This window comes from Erinaceus europaeus, chromosome 3 (assembly GCF_950295315.1).
Source record: "Erinaceus europaeus chromosome 3, mEriEur2.1, whole genome shotgun sequence".
NCBI classification, from domain to species: Eukaryota; Metazoa; Chordata; class Mammalia; order Eulipotyphla; family Erinaceidae; genus Erinaceus; species Erinaceus europaeus.
In genome coordinates, this window is record NC_080164.1 from 14233300 (window position 1) to 14253494 (window position 20195).

At 39.3% G+C, this 20195-nt stretch overlaps 1 protein-coding gene and 1 non-coding gene across 5 annotated transcripts in view; one reads left to right on the plus strand and one right to left on the minus strand.

The window, feature by feature from the left end:
- Window positions 1-20195, minus strand: part of ATAD2B (ATPase family AAA domain containing 2B) — a 143690-nt gene that overhangs the window by 39575 nt on the left and 83920 nt on the right. For 3 of the 4 annotated variants that reach the window (XM_060186642.1, XM_060186645.1, XM_060186644.1), the window contains exons 19-22: window positions 11417-11602; window positions 9179-9314; window positions 3977-4173; window positions 645-804 (exon numbers count right to left, since the gene is read on the minus strand). In XM_060186642.1, coding sequence (XP_060042625.1) covers window positions 645-804; window positions 3977-4173; window positions 9179-9314; window positions 11417-11602 — 679 coding nt within the window. The remainder of the gene's footprint in view (window positions 1-644; window positions 805-3976; window positions 4174-9178; window positions 9315-11416; window positions 11603-20195) is intronic. The other variant, XM_060186643.1, reaches the window with a different exon arrangement.
- Window positions 4370-4503, plus strand: LOC132537923 (small nucleolar RNA SNORA70). Its single transcript, XR_009549333.1, has one exon. It is a non-coding gene; the product is annotated as a small nucleolar RNA SNORA70 (small nucleolar RNA).

Below are 20195 nucleotides of genomic sequence, written 5' to 3' on the forward strand. Positions count from 1 at the left end.
TGTTTATTTACTGGTACACTGCTCAGTTCTGGCTTATGGTGGTGGTGTGAGGGATTGAACCTGGGACCTTAAGAGACTCAGGAATGAGAGTCTGCATAATAACTATGCTGTCTCCCCCACTGGTTCTCTGGTTTCTATATCACCCCTGGCCTGTCTCTGTCTGAAAAAACATCAGCCCAGACTAGTAAAGTCCCAGAGATGACAAAAAGAACAAAAATTATAAACCTATTTAAAAAACCCACAATATAGGCAGTATATATTTTTCTACCTAACTTGCAGGGGTGGGGGGGGGCAGGATAATGGCCATCATTATAAAGGCACCAAGACCTAGTGATGGGGTGGGGAGGGTAGACAGCATAATGGTTATGTAAACAGACTGTCATGCCTGAGGCTACCAGGTTCAATCCCTTCCACCACCATAAAACAGAGCTGATTAGTGCTATAGGGAGGAAGGGAGGAAGGAGGAAAGAATCCTTTATAATTCAGGTTTATTATTTGACAAAATAAATTATAGTAGTTAAATTTACTGTCGAATTAATTAGGTCACCAAGACATTTCTAAATACAAAAATATATCATCAAAATTGATTGATTTATCTAAAAACGCAGACATACTATAGTGAATCTTATCCACTGTGTGCTTACCTCCTGGGTCCTTATCTGGATTATACTCTAAAGCATTGCTACAGATGAGGTCAATATCTCTCAGGAAATCCTTAGCAGTCAGGTAATTATGCTTATCGATTTTCGTTATTACTGTTGATAAGTCCATAGGTTCCTTGATTACCTCAAGATAATCTGAAACCTAAAAACAGAACATTGTAATAAAAATTACTTGTGGCTTTGCTGCAAATTAAAAATTATGTCTAGATACTTAAGAAATAATTACAAATATAAACAAAGTCACAGAGTAATTTATGCTGCTGAAGCTACTGTATTTTCCATGAAAAGTTTCAGATTCAAGTCTTATCTAAACTCTGTAATGTTCCTCAATGTGAAATCGTAAGCCAATTGCCTCAGCTTTTGCTTTTTATCCTTTGGCCATATCTGAGAAGAGAAGGTAGGGGCTACATTGCCCAGTAAGCAATGATACATGTATCCTAAAGAAAACATTTTAAACAAAGATCACATGTATATATGTTGTTCGTATTATTATAGAGCTTTTCTGGTAAATCTTACTGAGTTGGCCATTCCCTTAGTCTTCTAGGATGAATCGTTTCATGGAAAGTGTTTCTGCTCCTTTGGAGTCATTACAAATGTTTTGAGTCAGTAATACAACAAAGATACTAAATTACTATTTTATTAGAAGATCGGCTGGACTCACCCCTGACTCTTAAGTAAATTTAGAAACAAAAATTACATGTGTGTGAGGGCTCGACTGGTGGCACATCTGGTTAAGCGTACATATCGACTGGTGGCACATCTGGTTAAGCGTACATATCACAATGTGCAATGATCCAGGTTCAAGTCTCCAGTCCCCACCTACAGGGTGGAGGCTGCAGGGGCGGTGAAGCAGTGCTGCGGGTGTCTCTTTCTCTCCCCCTCTCTACCTCACCTTCCTTTCTTGACCTCTCTCTGCCCTATCAAAAAATAAAAATAAATAAAATAAAAAGAAACAGCTTCTCAAGAACAAATACATATGTACATAGTTTGGGGGAAATGCTCGGAAAAGTCGTAACACATATTTGCATGGAAAAACACAGAAAAATACGTCATGACTTTTCTGATAAGCCAGTAGCTCACTCAGTAGAGTGCACACTCTCTTATGTATGAGGACCCACGTTTGAGTCCCTGGTAGCACATGGAAGTACAACACACAGCAATGAAGACAGCTCTGTTAACAGTAGAGAGATGCTATAGTGTTTTCTCTTGTTCTGTCTCTCTCTCCCTCTCCTTGCCTCTCTGAGACTGGGGGTGGGAAGTAGTTACTGGGATTGGTAAATCCTGCATGTACAGGGGGAGAAAATAATTTTTCTTTATTACATATTACTGGGAGATGACCCAAAATAGATGCTAAGTCATAACCAATTAAGAAAACCACATCACCTATTGCCTCCCTCCAGTGTGAATATCAAATGAGGTGATTATTTAAACATGCCTTAGGTTATCTGAATGTTATCATTTTCCCTCTCTGTCCTCAGGGGCTCCCATGTTTATTAATCTTAAGAAGAGACAAAGAACCAGGAGCAAAATGAAACAGAAAGGGAAGAGCAAAAGAAAAACAACAGCAAAGCATCACCCCTAAAAGATTCTTGTGGCCATAGGTCAGCGAAATAGCTCACTTGGATAGTATCCTGTTTTGCCATGTGCACGACCCAGGTTCCAACCTGACCCAACCTGGTACTGGTCTTTTCGGTTTCTATCTAAACAACAAAAATTATACACACACACTCACTAAACAAACACATTCTTTCTTCTACACTGTCTTACTATCATTCATAAAAGCTCTACCCCATTATAGATAGCATTTGATGTATGTCATTCCTTTCTGGTTAGAAAGAATAGGGGTTTTCTTGGGCACAGGCAAAACTGGTTTATTCTCACTATAAGGGGCTAACCGGAGGGCAAATCCTACCAACTAGTAAGTGTCAGGGTTCCATATCCAGTTTGAAATAAAAATAAATATTTAAGGCAATTCTTAAAGTAGGCAGATAGTTCTACGATTGTCTGAAAACACTAAGGGGAGGGAGTTCTACAAGTACACGCATTAACTGGTAAAGAAAATTAGGGAAGTCAGAACTCCAGTGGGAAAAGGTAATAGCCATGATAAAAAGAATTTGGGCTGTGAATTTTTTAAAAAATGGTTAAGTCTTGGTTATGTCACTTCCCAAAGAACCTCAGTTCCCTCAATTATAAAATTGTAATAGCAACAACAGTTAAAGCCTTTGCAAAGTTATTGAAAGGATCAAATGAATAAAACTACGTGTTGTGGCTACATACTATACACATAAAAAATATAGAGGGCCCTATTGTCACAAAAGGAATAAAAAAAAGGAGGGGGTAGATAAATAGATATTTTCACACTTGTGGGCAGGAGAGATGTATTGCCAGATCATCCTTCCCAGTCACAGATGAGGTAATGGTTCCAAAGGAATATGTTTGGACCCAAAAGTACAGATTTCACAGCAAGGACACAACATTAAAATTTGAATCATTCAAATAAAATTAAAAAAAAAACAACAATAAAAAAAGAAATATGACTAGAAAACACCAAAGCTGTTCAAACATGGAGTCTGAACTTTATAAGCAGGCAGCCAGTAAAGAGTTCATGTGTTCATCCACACACTACATTATCCCAGGATAAAGAACAGAGCCAAAAAAAACTTCGTCTACAGTATTATAGTAGATTCCAAATGGAAAATTCCTTTCTTGTCATCACAAACCATGCTCCCACAACGACACAATATAATACACATAGAGTGAGAAATTTTCCACTGGGAGCAGAGAAAAAAAAAAGTCCTTATGAAGAAAGAACTAATTTAAATTGCATAAGAACTGCTTAACTTCAAACAGTATCTTGGTCACAAGTGTTTCCAAAATGTGAGGATAAATGAAATTTCCAGGTTCCTTAGCCGCCTCTTTCGATAAGCTAGCCTCAATAGGAAAATGCCAACAGTGATTGCTATTGGCTGGTCTACACCAATATAATTTTTGAGAGCAGGGTTTATCCTGGAATAAAAATAGTCTTGTATGGATATGTCAATAAGGTAACTTTTAGTCCTCTTCTTAAATTGAAGAGTAAGAGATCACACAGATCAATACTAATAAAAGGACATATACAAATTGATCACTAATTTCATCCAAAAGTCACCAGATGTTTGCTGATGACATCAGTAGTTATCACATGGATTAAAAATTTACAGGCTAGGGGTAATATTCATCCATGCCTTTGCTTTTTTTCCTTCCAAAAAAAGATGTCAATATTTTTTTCTTTTAGCCAGTTCAACTTCACTGTTTGCACACTACTGAAACAAGACCTCTTCAATATCCACCGGTTTGCTGAAGATGTTAAAGCGTTTATCTGTGGCCAGCCTCTTGGTTACATCCCTGAGAAACAACCGCAACTCTCTTAAAGTATTTTCCTCCTGGTCCTCCATTCGATTCTTTTCGGATTCTGATAATTGACGAGGTGGAGATGGTAGTGCAAGAGGAAGCACTTCCATAGCACAAAGACCTAGAGAAAATAGAAGAAAACTGTTGACAGTTCTGTATAGGAAGGTCAGGACCTCAATTACTTTCCTAGCATTCACTCTCTTTCAAGAGAATTACCAGTATATGTGAATCCGGCGACAACATCAAGTTGGCAACTGGCACAACAGCTCAACTATTAGCAGAGACTAGGATTTGCAAATTCAACAAGTCAAAATTTTCTGCAGCCCTTTAAGCCAATGCAGCTTCCATCCCGATGGGGCATGGTGTAAAACAGCTGCCGACAGCAGCCTCCTAGGTTGCATATGCAGCCTGTGGTCTGCACAGGTGGCTCTAATGGACACTGGAGATGGTCCTTCCCACTCAACACTCACGTTGTGCCTAACCACCGGCTGTTCCTAATCTGAGGCTTCGGAAAGGCAGGTGGAGTGCCTGTGGAAAGCCCCAAGGCATGGTGGCCAGGGTGCACACAGGCCGGCTCATCATGTGCACTGGGACCCTGCAAGGGGCCAAATTCAAGTTCCTTGGCAGCCAGAAAATTCCTATCTTTAAAAAGTGGGGTTTCTGGGAGTCGGGCGGTGGCACAAAGCGCAAGGACCAGAGTAAAGATCCCGGTTCGAGCCCCTGGCTCCCCACCTGCAGGGGAGTCGCTTCACAAGTGTTGAAGCAAGTCTATCTTTCTCTCCCCATCTTCCCCTTCTCTCTCCATTTCTCTATCTCCTACACAACAACGACATCAATAATCACAACAATGTTAAGCAACAAGGCCAACAAAAGGGAAAATAAATAAATTAAAAAATTTAAAAAATAAAAAAAACTGGGGTTTCATCAAGTTTAGTGCAGAGGAATGGTAGACCTAGTGGCTATACCCCTAACCATGGTCTCCTGGACAAGTGGCAGGCCCTGAACTCCTGAGAGCCTCAGAAATACCCTTTCTTAAATCACAATAAATCTACATCCCACGTATTAAAAAAAAAAAAAAAAGGCAGAATTTGAAATGGGTGGCTTGGGAGATGGCATAGTGGATAATGTGAGAGAGATCTATAAGAGTGAGGTGCCAAATAAGCCCAGGTGTCATGTGTGACAGAGTGATGCTCTGGTCTCTCCTCTCTCCTCTCCTTTCCTCTCCTCTCTCTCTCTCTCTCTCCCTCCCTCTCTCTCTCTCACACTTTCACTGATTAATTAATAAACCATAAAAGAAAAAATAAATAAAGGAAACCAAAAGTACATTAGGGAATAGCTTTACTTTGCAAAATAAATTGTAACAGAATTTCTTTCTATTTATTTCTTTATTTATTTATTGGCTTCCAGGGTTATCCCAGCGCTGGGGCTCGGTGCCTGCACTACAAATCCACTGCTCCTGGAGACCATTTTCCCCATTTTGATGCCCTTGTTGTTGTCGTTATTATTATTGTTATCATTGCTGTTGTTGTTGTTAGATAGGACAAAGAGAAATTAAGAGAGAAGGGGAGACAGAGAAACACAGACACCTGCAGACCTGCTTCGCCGCCCATGAAGCGACTGCCCTGCAGGTGCGGAGCTGGAGGCTTGAACCGACAGCCTTACGCTGGTCCCTGCGCTTCATGCCACGTGTGCTTTGCCTACTGTGCTACTTATTACTGCCTGACCCCCCATAACAGAATTTCTTTAAAGGGAACATAAAGTGCTTTTAAATAATCAAATTTAAGTATACTTTACGTATGATCTAGGAGGTGTATTTCAAATCAATGTAAGTATTCCAGGATACACTGTACTCTTGTTTTTACTCCTGTCAACCTCGTTTAAAAAACTGCTTCTCAAAAGGGAGGGTGTGTCTCATATGCATTAGAGTTAAAAGGGTAAATAACAATCCTTGATCCTCCCCGAAAACAATTCTGACTTGAGGGTATAGGAAATAGCATAATGGTTATACAAAAAGGCTTTTAAGCCTGAGGCTTCAGGTTCAATAACCAGCACCACCTTGAGTAAGAGCTGAGCAGGGATCTGGTTTAAAAATAAATATAGGCAGATATATAATCGACTTTTTCTTTGTTTTGCTTTGGTGTCTTGGTCTTATTAAAGATGACATTTTCTGTCTCTCTTTTTCACCAGAGCACAGCTCAGCTCTAGCTTATGGTGGTGCAGAGGTTGAACCTAGGACCTCAGGCAAGAGAGTCTGTTTGCATAACCATTATGTTATCTCCCCTTAGCAGAGCACCCCCCCCCCCAAAAAAAAGAAGAAAGAACAACTCCTAGACATTTTTTTCTCTCCACTCATATTTTTAGTAAACACAGTAGGGGCAGTGAATGGTACCTGCAAGGATCCAAAAGACACAAAGAAGATGGAAGGCCCAGTCTGAAATGCTCTCTGTAAAATCTATGGAAATGCTCAACTATCATAAAAGAAACAAACAAATATTCTTAAAAGTATTAGCTTTCCAGGCTAGGGGAGAGAGCATAATGGTCATGCAAAAGCGCCGTTCCTGAGAATGACAGGTCTCAGGTTCGATCCCTGGCGACATCATAAGCCAAAAGCCGAGCACTGCCATGACGCCACTCTCTCCCATTTGCATTAAAAATAAGCAAGTAAAGAAATAATTTAGGTTGGGTTTGTTTTTTTTTTTTTTAAAGTATTGGTTTTCCTGCAGCCTGGGAGGTTGGCACAGCGGATAGAGCACTGGACTCTCGAGCACGAGGTCCCAGGTTGAAACCTCTACATTGCATGTGCAAGGAGGATGCTCTGGTTCTCTCCTCCTTTCTTTCCCATGCTCTAATAAATAATTAAACAAGGAATCCTTAAAAAAAAAAAAAAAAAAGTTTTAGCTTTCCTAATCATAATGTTCTCTAATTCCTTCAAAGATTTTCATGGTGTAACACTGAAGCTCAGGTCTAAAATTCTAGAGATTCCTGTTGATCTCTAAGTAGGCCTTAAGATGAAAAATGAAAGTCAAGAGAAGCAATTCAAAAAGAAAAATGCTAATCTATAGCATAGAAATTTCAAAATGTGGGGCAGTAAAATATATCTAGGAGCACGCAAGATGTCTTATTAAAATGACTCACTTGCACTGTGAAATATTTTAAGTACTGTTATTTAAGTTAATAAGAAGCAACAACCAAGAGTCAGAAAGTTCAACTTCTGTGTTGAATTTCCCAAAGTTGGGGAGAAGTGGGAGACCTACAGCTAACCATTGGATAGGTGACCACTTTCTAAAACACTGAAAAAATGTGATAAGGAATCACTCAAGGGCAAGAAAATTATTAAAAATAGAAAAGAACATACACATGGAAAGCTGAGGACTTGGCAAGGGTAAGAGATATAGTTAAGGTCCTTTTAGAACATCTATGAGAAGTATAAGAGAACCAGGAAAGAGAGAGAGAAGATATCTACCAGTAATGGCAAAATACCTCGCTTGCTTTATCCTGAGCACAGCCTAAATTCAAGCTTGGATCCAACCTCACTGGAGGAAGCTTTGAAGCCAAGGTGTGTCTTTCTGTCTATCTGTTTTTGTTTATTTGTTTGTTTGTTTATTCCTTTTTGTTGCCCTTGTTTTACTGTTGTTGTTATTGATGTTGTCTTGTTGGATAGGACAAAGAGAAATGGAGAGAGGAGGGGAAGACGCCTGCAGACCTGCTTCACCGCCTATGAAGCAACCTCCCTGCAGGGGGGGAGTTGGGGGCTTGAACCTGGATCCTTAGGCTGGTCCTTGCGCTTTGCACCATATAAGCTTAACCCGTTGCACTACTACCCGACTCCCAGGTAATCTTTGCTTTTCCTTTTTTTTTTTTTTTTTCTTTTTTAACCAGAGCACTACTCAGCTGTGGCTTATGGTGATGCAGGGGGTTTGAACCTGCTTTAGCTGCTAGAGCTTTAGGCATGAGGGTCTGTTTGCATGACCATTATGCTATCTCCCCTGCTCTATCTGTTTCTCTATCTGGTAAAGTCAGCCTGGAGCAGTAAAGTCCAGTGATAAAAAAGAAGGAAGGAAGGAAGGAAGGAAGGAAGGGAGGGAGGGAGGGAGGGAGGGGGGAAGGGGGGAAGGGGGAAGGGGGGGAGGAAGGAATTTTACCAAACAGATTTAATTTTCTAGATTAAGCTGGATGAAATTAAGCAGAGTACTCTTACCTTTCAAGCACCTTAAGGAAAAAGAAACTTTCATTTGAATCATTTTTAATGCAAACCTTACTTAAGTCAAAAACTCCAGCAAATATGGCAAATGGAGGCCTCTCTAAGAGTAGAGTGTAGAGTCCAAGGAATGGTTAAAACTAAAACAGATGATTTGCAGTGATAGATTTCCCAAAGCATACCTAACATAATAGGGACTCAAATGTTTGGAAAATTAAGTAAGCCATCAAAAGTGGTGAAGCAGGTCTGCAGGGGTCTATTTTTCTCTCTAGCTCCCTATCACGCCTTACCCTCTCAATTTCTTTCTGCGCTATCAAGTAAAAAAAATAAGAAATAATTTTTTTTAAAAAAAAGGAAAAAAATAGCCACCAAGAGCAATGGATTCACAGTGCTGGCATCAAGACCCAGCAATAACCCTGGAGGCAAATAAAGAAATAAGTGTGCAGGTGGCACAAAGCGTAAGGACCCCGGTTTGAGCCCCCAGCTCCCCACCTGCAGGCAGGTTAAGCAGGTCTGCAGGTGTCTGTCTTTCTCTCCCCGTCTTCCCATCCTCTCTCCATTTCTCTCTGTCCTATCCAACAACTACGACATCAGTAATGACTACAACAACAAAAAAAAGCAAGGGCAACAAAAGGGAATAAATATTTAATATATATATATATATATATACAGCCCATTAAACTTGCTCTGGTCTGGTAAGCCTCACATGTATATATAAAGCATGAAGCTATATTCCTTGGGTTTATATTAATACTATAAGCCAAAAGTGAATTCAAGAAGTTATTAAGTAAAAATCAAGGTAAATGGAGTCTGAAAAAACTATCCTCACTTCCATGAAGAAATGGTGGTTAAAAGAGCACCTTTCTAAGAGAAGGTGCTTAACCAAGTCCCCTGTACCTGGCTTCTGAAAGGCTTTGAGAGACTTTACCAGGGTGTTTCCTTCGTGGTGGAGCCATTGACGCCTGATGGAGGATCAATTCTTGGAAGAATTTTCTTCTATCTTCTTCAATAGGCCTCTGAATATACAAGACTTCTTCATACTGGATTCTGAAGATACATTTAACCTACAACATACATGGGCATTAAATAAGAGGAAATGGTGCAGCTGACTTGTCTGAAAGTCAGACAGTCTACTATACCACCATCCAATCCCTCAATGAGAGCTCTTCTGATTCTCCTCAACAGAAATAACTTATAACTCTTGTATATTTAAATTACATTTTCCGAGAAAAGAGAAATTTGATGATCCTTTGAAAAACATGTGGAGTTGGTAGGGGTCTGTGAGCCATACTTTTGATAACAGATGGTTTAGAATAGCAGTTTCCAGGGGCCGGGCAGTGGCACACCCAACTGAGCACACACGTTATCATGAGCAAAGGCCATGGTTCAAGTTCCCAGTTTCCATCTGCAGGGGAGAAGCTTTAAAAACAGTAGTGTTGCAAGTGTCTCCTTCCTTTCTCTCTCTCTTTCTCTGTCTCTCTGTCTCTGTCTCTCTCTCCCTCCCTCCCTTCCCGTCCCCAACTATAGGGAGCAAATGTCACAAACAAGTGGTAAAGCAGTACTGCAGGTCTCGGTGCCTCTCTCTCTCCCTCTCCCTCTTCCTCTCCCTCTCCCTCTCTCTCTCTCCCTCTCTCTCTCTCTCCCTTTTTCTCTCTCTCTCCCTCTCTCTCTCTCTCTCTCTCCCTCTGTCTCTCTCTCTCTCCCCCCCATCTCATAATTTCTTCTTATCCTATCAAATAAAAAGAAAAAAAAAAAAAACAAGCATTCTAATGTCAAAGCTGAAACAAGTGGAAAAACTTGGAGATAAAGGAAAATTCCCCAGGAATAACCAACCGGTATAAAACGTGATAAAATCAGCGTTCTGGGAGAATTCTCATGATTTTCACTCACAAAAGTGAATATCCACAATAGCTTTAGCAGATACTTGATCAAATAGAAAAAGTACAGAGGGGAGTCAGGCGGTAGCGCAGCAGGTTAAGCGCAGGTGGCGCAAAGCACAAGGACTGGCATAAGGATGCCGGTTCGAGCCCACGGCTCCCCACCTGCAGGGGAGTCAATTCACAGGCAGTGAAGCAGGTCTGCAGGTGTCTGTCTTTCTCTCCCCCTCTCTGTCTTCCTTTCCTCTCTCCATTTCTCTCTGTCCTATCCAACAACGATGACATCAATAATTACAACAAGGGCAACAAAAGGGAATAAGTAAATAAATAAAAATTATAAAAAAAATAAAAATAAAAAGTACAGAGAACTATGAGAGGCCACATGATAGAGAACCCAGCTCAGAAAAAAGAGAAAAAATTACTAGCCTACAAATAATAGCAGATTCTGAATAATCAAAAAGAAATTAACCTCCATTTAATAAGTCTTAATACATTTATAATTCTTTTAAATCTACTTTGGCAAGACAGCTAACAAAAGTTAAAATTGAACCAGAATCGGTAAACAAATATCTTAAGCATACATTCTTCATAGTCACAATTTGTACTACTATTTTTAAACATGCAAATCTGATTATGCTGCCTGCATGAACAAAATGTTTACAAGTATTTCTACAGAGATGACTTTAAAATTTAGTAAATTTAAGATGTCAAAACAATTATTACAAAATTAAGTTATTCACAGTCAATTGATCTACTACCCTTTTTTTTTTTCCTTGAAACAGCTGTGAGTTTATCACTGATTCTAATTCTAATAGAGTAGATTGATTTGGGGTTTGATTCCATGGCTACATAAATTCTCCCATGTGACAGTTATGCACACACAGTATTCACAATATTTGGCTTTAACACAAGGATAACAGTGAAGCAAGTGAAAGGTCCTGTCTCACCAAAGCATTTAACATGAAAAGACTGATTATAATGAAAATGATGATACAGCTAAGATCACCTCCATAGGTATACATTAGACCTTATCTCAATCTGCACAGCATGAAAAAAAAAAAAAATATATATATATATATATAATAAAATCACCAAACTAAAAATAACCCCTGAAACTTAAAATGTTAAGTAAATTATTTAAGACCATACTACTAATAATTGATACAACTACAGCATGAAGTTGAACAGACCATGACCATAATTTGACAGTAATTAAAATGTGTCAATTTACAAGATTAACCATTTTTTTAAAGGCATCATTTAAGAAGAATCTATGAGCAGAGTAATACCTCTTCAGGCAGTTCGCTGTACATGGTTTCGGAGGTAGACAGTAAAAATATAGGGGAAAAGGATGGGATGTCTTGTAGCAGTGTCAGAAAAGTTGCTCTCACAGTTTCGCCGACAGCTTCCCACCAATCACCAATGTGAGGCATGTAAACAATACTTGGTACTGTTCTTCGAGCTTCACGGAAAACCTAATTATGGAAATAACTGTCATTAAAAATTCAAACTGATTATACTCTCAAGTCTGCCTAGGAAGCCACAAATGTGTAACATAGATCATGTCTGTAACTGTAGGGATTTTCGGCCCAACTACACAAGTTATTCAAGATATGACGCCATACATTCAGCTCCTAACTTTACCTCCTAAAAAATAAACACATTTTTCTTGGATTTGATTATTCCAGTATACGGGCCCCACCTTTCTATCATGTAAAAAGCATAAAGCAAAACATCCTTATGAAATGTGCTGTAAGAGATAAACATGAACATACTCAGCTCTCGTGCCCAAGTGGGATCAGTGTTACAGGAGGAAGGGGGGGGCAGTTTACATTTTTGTGCGCATTGCCTGAAATCATTCAACATATGGATATCCTGGACATTTCATCCAAGAAGTTCTACTCTAGAGTTTAAAATTAATGAACTACCTGAAGAAACATTTGTTCACTTCAAATTGCCTTAACTCGGTCTTCCCGGAGTTACAAAATACCCTTAATTCTCCAAAGTGCAATAAGCGAATTAGCAGAGTTCTGAGACATGGTGAGGACAGCCCCCCCCCCCCAAAAAAAAAAGGTTACTTCAAGAATCAGAGACTCTAATCAGTCACACTCTGCTGACAAGCACCAGCAAGGAGCCAGCTGGCTGGTCGGATGATGCCAAGGAGAACGAGCACCTTCCAGCTCAGTGTCCCAGCAGCAGGCTCCTAGGCAAACGTACCGTCTCTTCAAGACCTTTGACAAGTTTAGGCATGACTGTGTGAGCTCAATTTAATGTGAAGATTCTGTTCCTAAAATTCTTTACTGTCCCTTGTCAATCTAGATAAATATGCAGACACACAACCAGAATCTAATGACTTAAATGGTTAGGGTTATCAACAATTTTGTATGAAAAAAAAAAATTTTTTTTTCCCCTCCAGGGTTATTGCTGGGCTCCGTGCCTGCACCATGAATCCACCGCTCCTGGAGGTCATTTTTCCCTTTTTTTGTTGCCCTAGTTGTTGCAGCCTCGTTGCGATTATTATTGCCATTGTTGACGTTGCTTTGTTGTTGGATAGGACAGAGAGAAATGGAGAGAGGAGGGGAAGACAGAGAGAGAGGGGAGAGAAAGATAGACACCTGCAGACCCGCTTCACCGCCTGTGAAGTGACTCCCCTGCAGATGAGGAGCCGGGGGCTCGAACCGGGATCCTTACGCCGGTCCCTGCGCTTTGCGCTTCGTGTGCTTAACCCACTGCGCCACGGCCCGACCCCCGAAAAAAAATTTTTTTAAGAATGATTTTTAATGAAATCACTTGGATGATTTTTTTCCAGATACACTGTATCCACTTTTAACTCATTTGCATAAAATAAAATGTAGAGTCAATTCATCACAACAAAATTCATCCGCAGTCTTGTGCTCACTCACATCAAAAGCAACATTTGCATATCCACCAATCCAGCACGGCTGTACAAAATACCTCGGCGTTCTCAACTTCTGATCTTTACTGCAAACACAAATCCTCTTATCCTGAATCTGGAGGATCCAAGAATTACAGTTTTCCTAAATTCTTGTACAAAACTCTTAAGAGAAAACCAAGCATACATACTGACAAAAAGAAAGACTCACACAGGAGCACCAAGTCAAGTAAAGCTTTTTTTTTCTTTCCCTTTTTTTAAACAGACACCCAAGTCAGGAGGGAATAGAGAGTGGCCAACACCTGTCGCCGCTTTCCAACTTGCACTTTGTGCTGGTAAACGAGAGAGTCAGCAGGGAGAGAAAGGTGATTTACACCAAGTGGGTGAACAAACTACAGTTTACTATGAAATCTTACAAAACTAGCCATCTAGCTCAGCCATGCAAGTTACCACATGCCCAGGAAGAGAAAGGGAAACATACCTTTTTTAAACAAGGTTTTGCCTTTCATTCTATTACTTGTAGTGATATTTTCAAGGAGTATGTATGAGTATGTATCTAGCTGCTAACAGGTATCAAAGAGGATGGGCAAAGCAATAGAAGGTGGGGTGATAATAGAAACTTTGCAGAATCAGAAGATAACATAATGCAGTACTATAAGTAGTTTAAACTTATCTGGCAGGCTTATAGAGATATAGTTAAGCATCCCAATACTAAAAGAGTTGAGGAACACCTTCTACTATTTATTTTCCTTCAGCCCTCTCAAAATTAAATTGATCGTGGCATTCTATTGGTTTTCTTTTTAATTTCCAAAGACTTGGGTATTATTTGTATATTTTTAAAAATTATATTTGAAAATCTACATAATTTTTTTTTCAGAGAAGGAACTATCTAAGCCAAATGCAGAAAAACTCATCCATGGGTGTATAAAAGCCTAAACTGATTTAGATAGGGAATATTTTTAAAATTTTTTTCCAAGCTTTTATGAAAGAAAGGTGCCTGAATTCTTTAAAAATAATAATAATAAGCCAAAAGAACTACCTAAACAAGTTTTCTTTTAATTCCTTCCTCAGAACATATATACCTAAGAACAATGTTAAAAAATTTAAATCTAAAATGATTTTAAATTATATTTTCTTTATATTCCCAAGCTGTTATAACTCTCTAGTTTTTATAGTAAAAATTCAAAAAAGAATAGAGCCTGAAATTAGCATTTAAATCCCAGGGAAAAAGTTTGATCCTGTTATGATCTGTCTGTAATATCTAAACAGTTCTTCAGCTATTTTCTGCCAGCTTAAAGTTAAGCTATAGATTTACATAATCTATAAACCAGAAAATTCAAAGTAGGAAAAGTCTAGTTTTAGTAAAGCGGCAACTGTCTTAGGAACAAGTGATGCCATTGGATAACTAGAAAAATACTCACCTACAGGGTGTCTTGGATTGGTGGATATGCAAGGTGTAGTAGGAAACAGAAAAACTGTTATAGAGAAAAAAAGACAGTAGGCCAAATTACTGAACCAACCGTTTCAAAATACTCTGACATGACCAGCACTCTTGCACAAATAAAATGAACAAATACTAGTTTCTGTGAACTGTTTTCTTTTATTCTCTAAGTAATTCAAATACTCTGTTTCCTTCAGGTCTCCTAGGAATCATAGGCCTTTACATACCCAAAAAAAAACAAAACAAAACAATCACAGGAGGCTGAACAAGCTCAGCCAGATGGGCGCACACTTTACCATGTGTGAAGACCTGGGTAAAGTCCGTGGCCACAATATGGGAGCACTTGCACATGGGGGGGGGGGGGCACTTCACTAGTGATGGAGCAGTGATACGGTATTGCTCCTTATCTATCTGTCTGTCTGTCTGTCTGTCTGTCTCTCCCCTTACCCATTATCTAAAAAGGTTCCCGGAAGTGGTAGAGTCATGATGGTATGAAGCCCCAGCTAAAAACCATGGAGGCAAAAAAGAAAGAAAAAACATGAACTGTTGACATTTTAAGCTATTTAAGACAAAGACAAGACCACTAAAACAAGGTGTTCATACAAGGAAGCATTAATAATATGAACTGCTATCTTTATAAAAGTTCTTATAATCTCAAAATCTAAATTTTCGATTCAGTACTTCAACCACAAACTTTGTATATTCACGATATGAAATTCTATTGTATCTTAAAATAAAAAATATAGCCCATAAAAAGTCATTTTATTTAGAAGTTAAAAATAAGAATATTTTAAGTACAAGTGTGAATGAAGCCAGAAAGCTCCAAACCAATAGTTTTCATTTAGTTGGTCTTTTTTTTTTAAGTTATATAAAAAGAAGGAAAGATTTGTCATCAATAAACTTTTCAACTGGTTTGGATAATACAGAAATATAAATATTCTATGCTTGTTGTAAGTTAATTATTATAGGGAAAAAAAATATCCTGGGAGCTAAAAGTTGTCTCAGTTTTTATAAAATTTAAAAGCTACTAAATTTAATTCCTTTAACATACTATTACAAAATACTAAAATAAGCAATAAATCTGAAGCTGCTGATAATTATATATATTGTCTTACTATAATCACATTCTGTTTACCTAGCTAATGAGCATTTCTGAAATATTTTTAAAAAAGGCATCATCTATGATCTAAAACGGGATTGGAGCCAGATGGTAGAGCACCTGGTTGAGTGCACATGTTATGGTGCTCAAGAACCACGGTTCAAGGCCCCAGTCTCCACCTGCACGGGAAAGCTTTCTTTCGTTGTTTTGGCTTTTTTTTTTTTGTAATATTTATTTATTTATTTTCCCTTTGTTGCCCTTGTTGTTTTATTGTTGTTGTTACTGATGTCGTCATTGTTGGATAGGACAGAGAGAAATGGAGAGCGGAGGGGAAGACAGAGAGGGGGAGAGAAAGATAGACACCTGCAGATCTGCTTCACCGCCTGTGAAGCGACTCCCCTGCAGGTGGGGAGCCGGGGGCTTGAACCGGGATCCTTATGCCAGTCCTTGCACTTGGTGCCATGTGCATTTAACCCACTGTGCTACTGCCTAACCCACCAGAAAGCTTTCTAAGTGGTGAAGCAGGTCTGCAGTTGTCTCTCTTTCTGTCTCTAGCTCCCCCTACCTTCTTGGTTTCTAGCTGTCTCTATCCAATAAAGAGAAAGAGCAAAATTAATTAATTGATTTTTTAAAAGATTGGTGATTCAAGAAATATGGTGCTTCATTTTTTTACAGGTACACATTTAAGTGTGTCTGTTAAAAGAGATCGCTAAACATTCTGAGCTACAGCTATAATGTAAATCAACATTTTAAGTAAATTAAATCTCTAGAATTCCTTTTCTGGTATTTTCAAAGCTTAAGAGCTTCAAAAATTTCATTCAATAAATTGAATTCAGGCATGCTGGGCCAGAATGATTTAATTTGTTTACAACTTAAAAAAAAAGAAGAAGAAATTGTTGCCATGGTAAAACACAGAAACCCGTGTCACCAACACACAGACTGCTATAGACAAGTCCAGAAACCCTTCTGTACAAACACAAGAGAATCCAAGGGAAAGACACAGAAGCATATTCATTCCTTAAGGCTACTTTAAGGCCCCACCCTAAAGAAAACTCCCCCTGCCAATTTCCAGGTATAATTTTTTTCTGGGGAAAGAATACAAAATTCTCATTCTCTCTCTCTCTCTCTCTTTCACACACACACACACACACACACACACACACACACATACACACACAGTCCTACTGACTGTATGTAATAATATGTAATAAATAGAACAAGTCTCTAAATGTAAAAAATCCTTGTCTTATCCTTTTCAATAATTTTTAGGAGATAAGCATGCAAGGTATTACTATAAATTTAAAATATGAATTTAGTTATCAGGGATTACCTAGAATAAATATCAGGACCTTGCTCAATGTTCAAAGAATTGTGGAATTCAACTAACATGACTACAAAATCCTCTCTCACTTCCAGGGTCAACTGAACATTTAGAATAAACTCTATTTCTACTTCAGAAACTCCTGGGTGAAAGCAGAAAAGATAAAATAGCTTCATTACACTAGATGCAGTATAAAATAATCAAAGCAAAAATTGGTAGGTTTTACTTGTTTTCCACTACTCAGTGACATGTCTAACGTTCCTACCAACATAAGAATTTTGACATGAGTATTATAGTTAAAATTTATCCAATGACCCAATGCTGTGTCCAGACACGTGCCTGGGATTCCAGCAACATGGCATATAGTTCACTGCAATGCTCGCAAAATGTTTTCCTTACTCCTACGCTTGTAATGTGTTTGTAAGTTTGAATGTGTGTGTGTGTGTGTGTGTGTGTGTGTGTGTGTGTGTGTGTGTGTGTGTTACACATACACAACAAACATAAGGAACAACTATAGAAAGAATACCCTCTCAGATTGAAAATCCCTTGGAAAGTAATAGTGTCTCCAGTTTGTCTGATATCCAATATACACATAAAAGGAGGAAGTTCCAAAGAGCATAGCAGAGTGAAGGCTATGATGCCGAGGTTTATCTGTCCTGAATCCTGCAAATGCCTCTCCCCAAGCCAAAGCAACCACCACTAACAGCTTGGGGACGTTACCATTGGGTAAAATTTCTGCTCTATGCAGATAAAGATAGTTCAAAAGGTTTCCCTATACCAAGAGACCATTTAGATTGCTTACAACTTCTCTGTTCCACTGACATGCCCTCCACCTCAATGTCAATCGATAAAATCTGCCCGCCTCTTGGTAACAGTGGCTTCAGTGTTCCTTAGCATGGAAGGATATACCGTGACTTATTTTAGACAGTCCGTCACTAAAGGAAAAGTTTTCTTCCTTCTTTGTCTCATTTTGTTTGGTAATGATACAAAAAGCACCAGTATATTCAGCATTGAACATTCACAGCAATTCATCTTTACAGGGAAACTCCTTAATGTGGAATCCCTCGATCGAAAGGTTTATATGTTTGAAATTTCAGGAGACACTGCCAGAACCAAAGACAGCTCACCCAGCAAAGCACACACTTTATCATGTGTAAGGACCCAGGTTCAAGTCCCCAACACCACAGAACACCATGCACAGCTGCTTCATGAACGGGGAGATGGTGCTGTGGAATCTCTTCTCTCATTCTTTCCCTCTCTGTCACTGAAATTAAAAGGGAAAGAAAAAAAAAAAAGTCTGCTCCTGCAGAAAAGTCCTATGCCCTATCCACTCTTTTGTTATGGGGGTGTCATAGTTAAGACTGAATTGTGGGGCCAGTAGTAGCACGCTGAATTAGGAGCACATAGCGCAAGGACCGGTACAGGGATCCGGGTTCGAGCCCTCAGCTCCTCAGCTCCCCACCTGCAGGGAGGTCGCTTCATGGGCAGTGAAGTAGGTCTGCAGGTGTCTAATTTCTCTCCCTCCCCCATCTTTCCCTTCTCTCTCCATTTCTGTCCTATCCAACAACAGCAGCAATAAGAATGCAAATGCGATGCCCTCCAGTAGCAGCGGATTTGTAGTGCAGGCAACAAACAAACAAAAAAAGACTGAATTTTAAGTTATATACTAATTCAGAAAACTCACACCTTTACAGTTTTGAATCTTGCCAGCCATTAGCTAAGAAAGAAGCAATAATGGGCTGGAAAAAGAGCTCACTTGGATAGTGTACTGCTTTGCCAAGTACAAGACCCAGGTTTGAGCCTGGCCTCCACGGCATTGTCGAGAACTTCAGTACTAAGTTTCTTTCATTCCCTCCATCTGAAAAAAGGGAGGAGGGGAAGGGGTAGGGGAAGGAGGCACTCCAGTTGATAACTATGGTTAACATTTCTTGGGTGTCTTAAACTGATAGGTGTGCTAAACCTATTAGATAGATTAACTGTAATAATCAGAATAACCCTATGTAGAATCTGTTTTTTTCATTTCACAGATGAGGAAATTAAGGCTCAAAGAGACTATGCCACTTGTTCCAGGATCACAACCAATTACAAAAGCAGTGGAGAGTTTAATTGGTGCAGTGTGACTTGAGTTCACACTTTTACTGAAGTGGACTATGGCAATTTAAAACAAGGTGTGTTTTGATTTATTCTGCTGTGCTCCCACTGAATTTTTACTTATCTTCCTTTGGTTCTGTCAGCTAATTAAGTTTATCTCTAGACAGACTTAGTTGCCATTTTAAATGGGATCCAGTCCTCTATTATATTTTTAACTTATTCTTTCTTGTATAAAAGAAAATTACATATTGATTTTAGTTTTGTTAAGGGTCTGCCTTACAGAATTAGAATTCTCTTACCGTCCCTAATTGTTGTGGCTGTACATTTCCCAGATATAAAATCTGCCAAAGGTAAACATCACTTCAAGGTCTGATTGCCAATACTCAGACCTCTCGCCATCCAAATGAATCAATTTGCATACCTTAATAACAACTGGTACCTTACACTTTTCTCTTTCTCTCTCTCTCTCCCTCTCCCTTCTCCCTCCCTCCAGGGTTGTCACTGGGGCTTGGTGCCTGTACCACAAATCGACTGCTCCTGGAGACCAATTTTTCCCCCATTTTTATTGCCCTTGTTGTTGTTATTATTACTATTGTTATCACTATTGTTGTTGTTATTGGATAGGACAGAGAGAAATGGAGAGAGGAAGGGAAGACAAAGAGGGGGAGAGAAAGATAAGACAACTGCAGACCTGCTTCACCGCTTGTGAAGCGACTCCCCTGCAGGTGGGGAGCTAGGGGTTCGAACCCAGATCCTTATGCCGGTCCTTGCGCTTTGTGCCATGTGCGCTTAACCCGCTGTGCTACCGCCCAGCCCCAATTCTTACTCTCCTAGTGCAGTTCCCCCAGTTACAGTGCTTTCTTCGTGACTGATATCTAAGTGAATTAGTTGTACAGTTTTCTTTGTCTTTAAATGTTTGATATTTGGTGGCACAGTAGATAAAGCATTGGACTCTCAAGCTGAGAGTTTCACCTGAGTTTCATCCCTGGCAACACATTTACCAGACTGATGTCTGGTTCTTTCTCGCCTCCTTTCTCATTAATAAATAAATACAAACACATAATAAAACTGTTTTTTGTTGACTTCAAAACATTCCAATTTCATGTACTGCACCAAAGTAAAGGACCCTGAGATGGGGGGGGGGCTGGGGGTGGAAAGTGGGGGTTGGCATTGAGGCCCTGGCACATGATGATGGTGGGGGGTTAAAGTTATATGGAAAACTG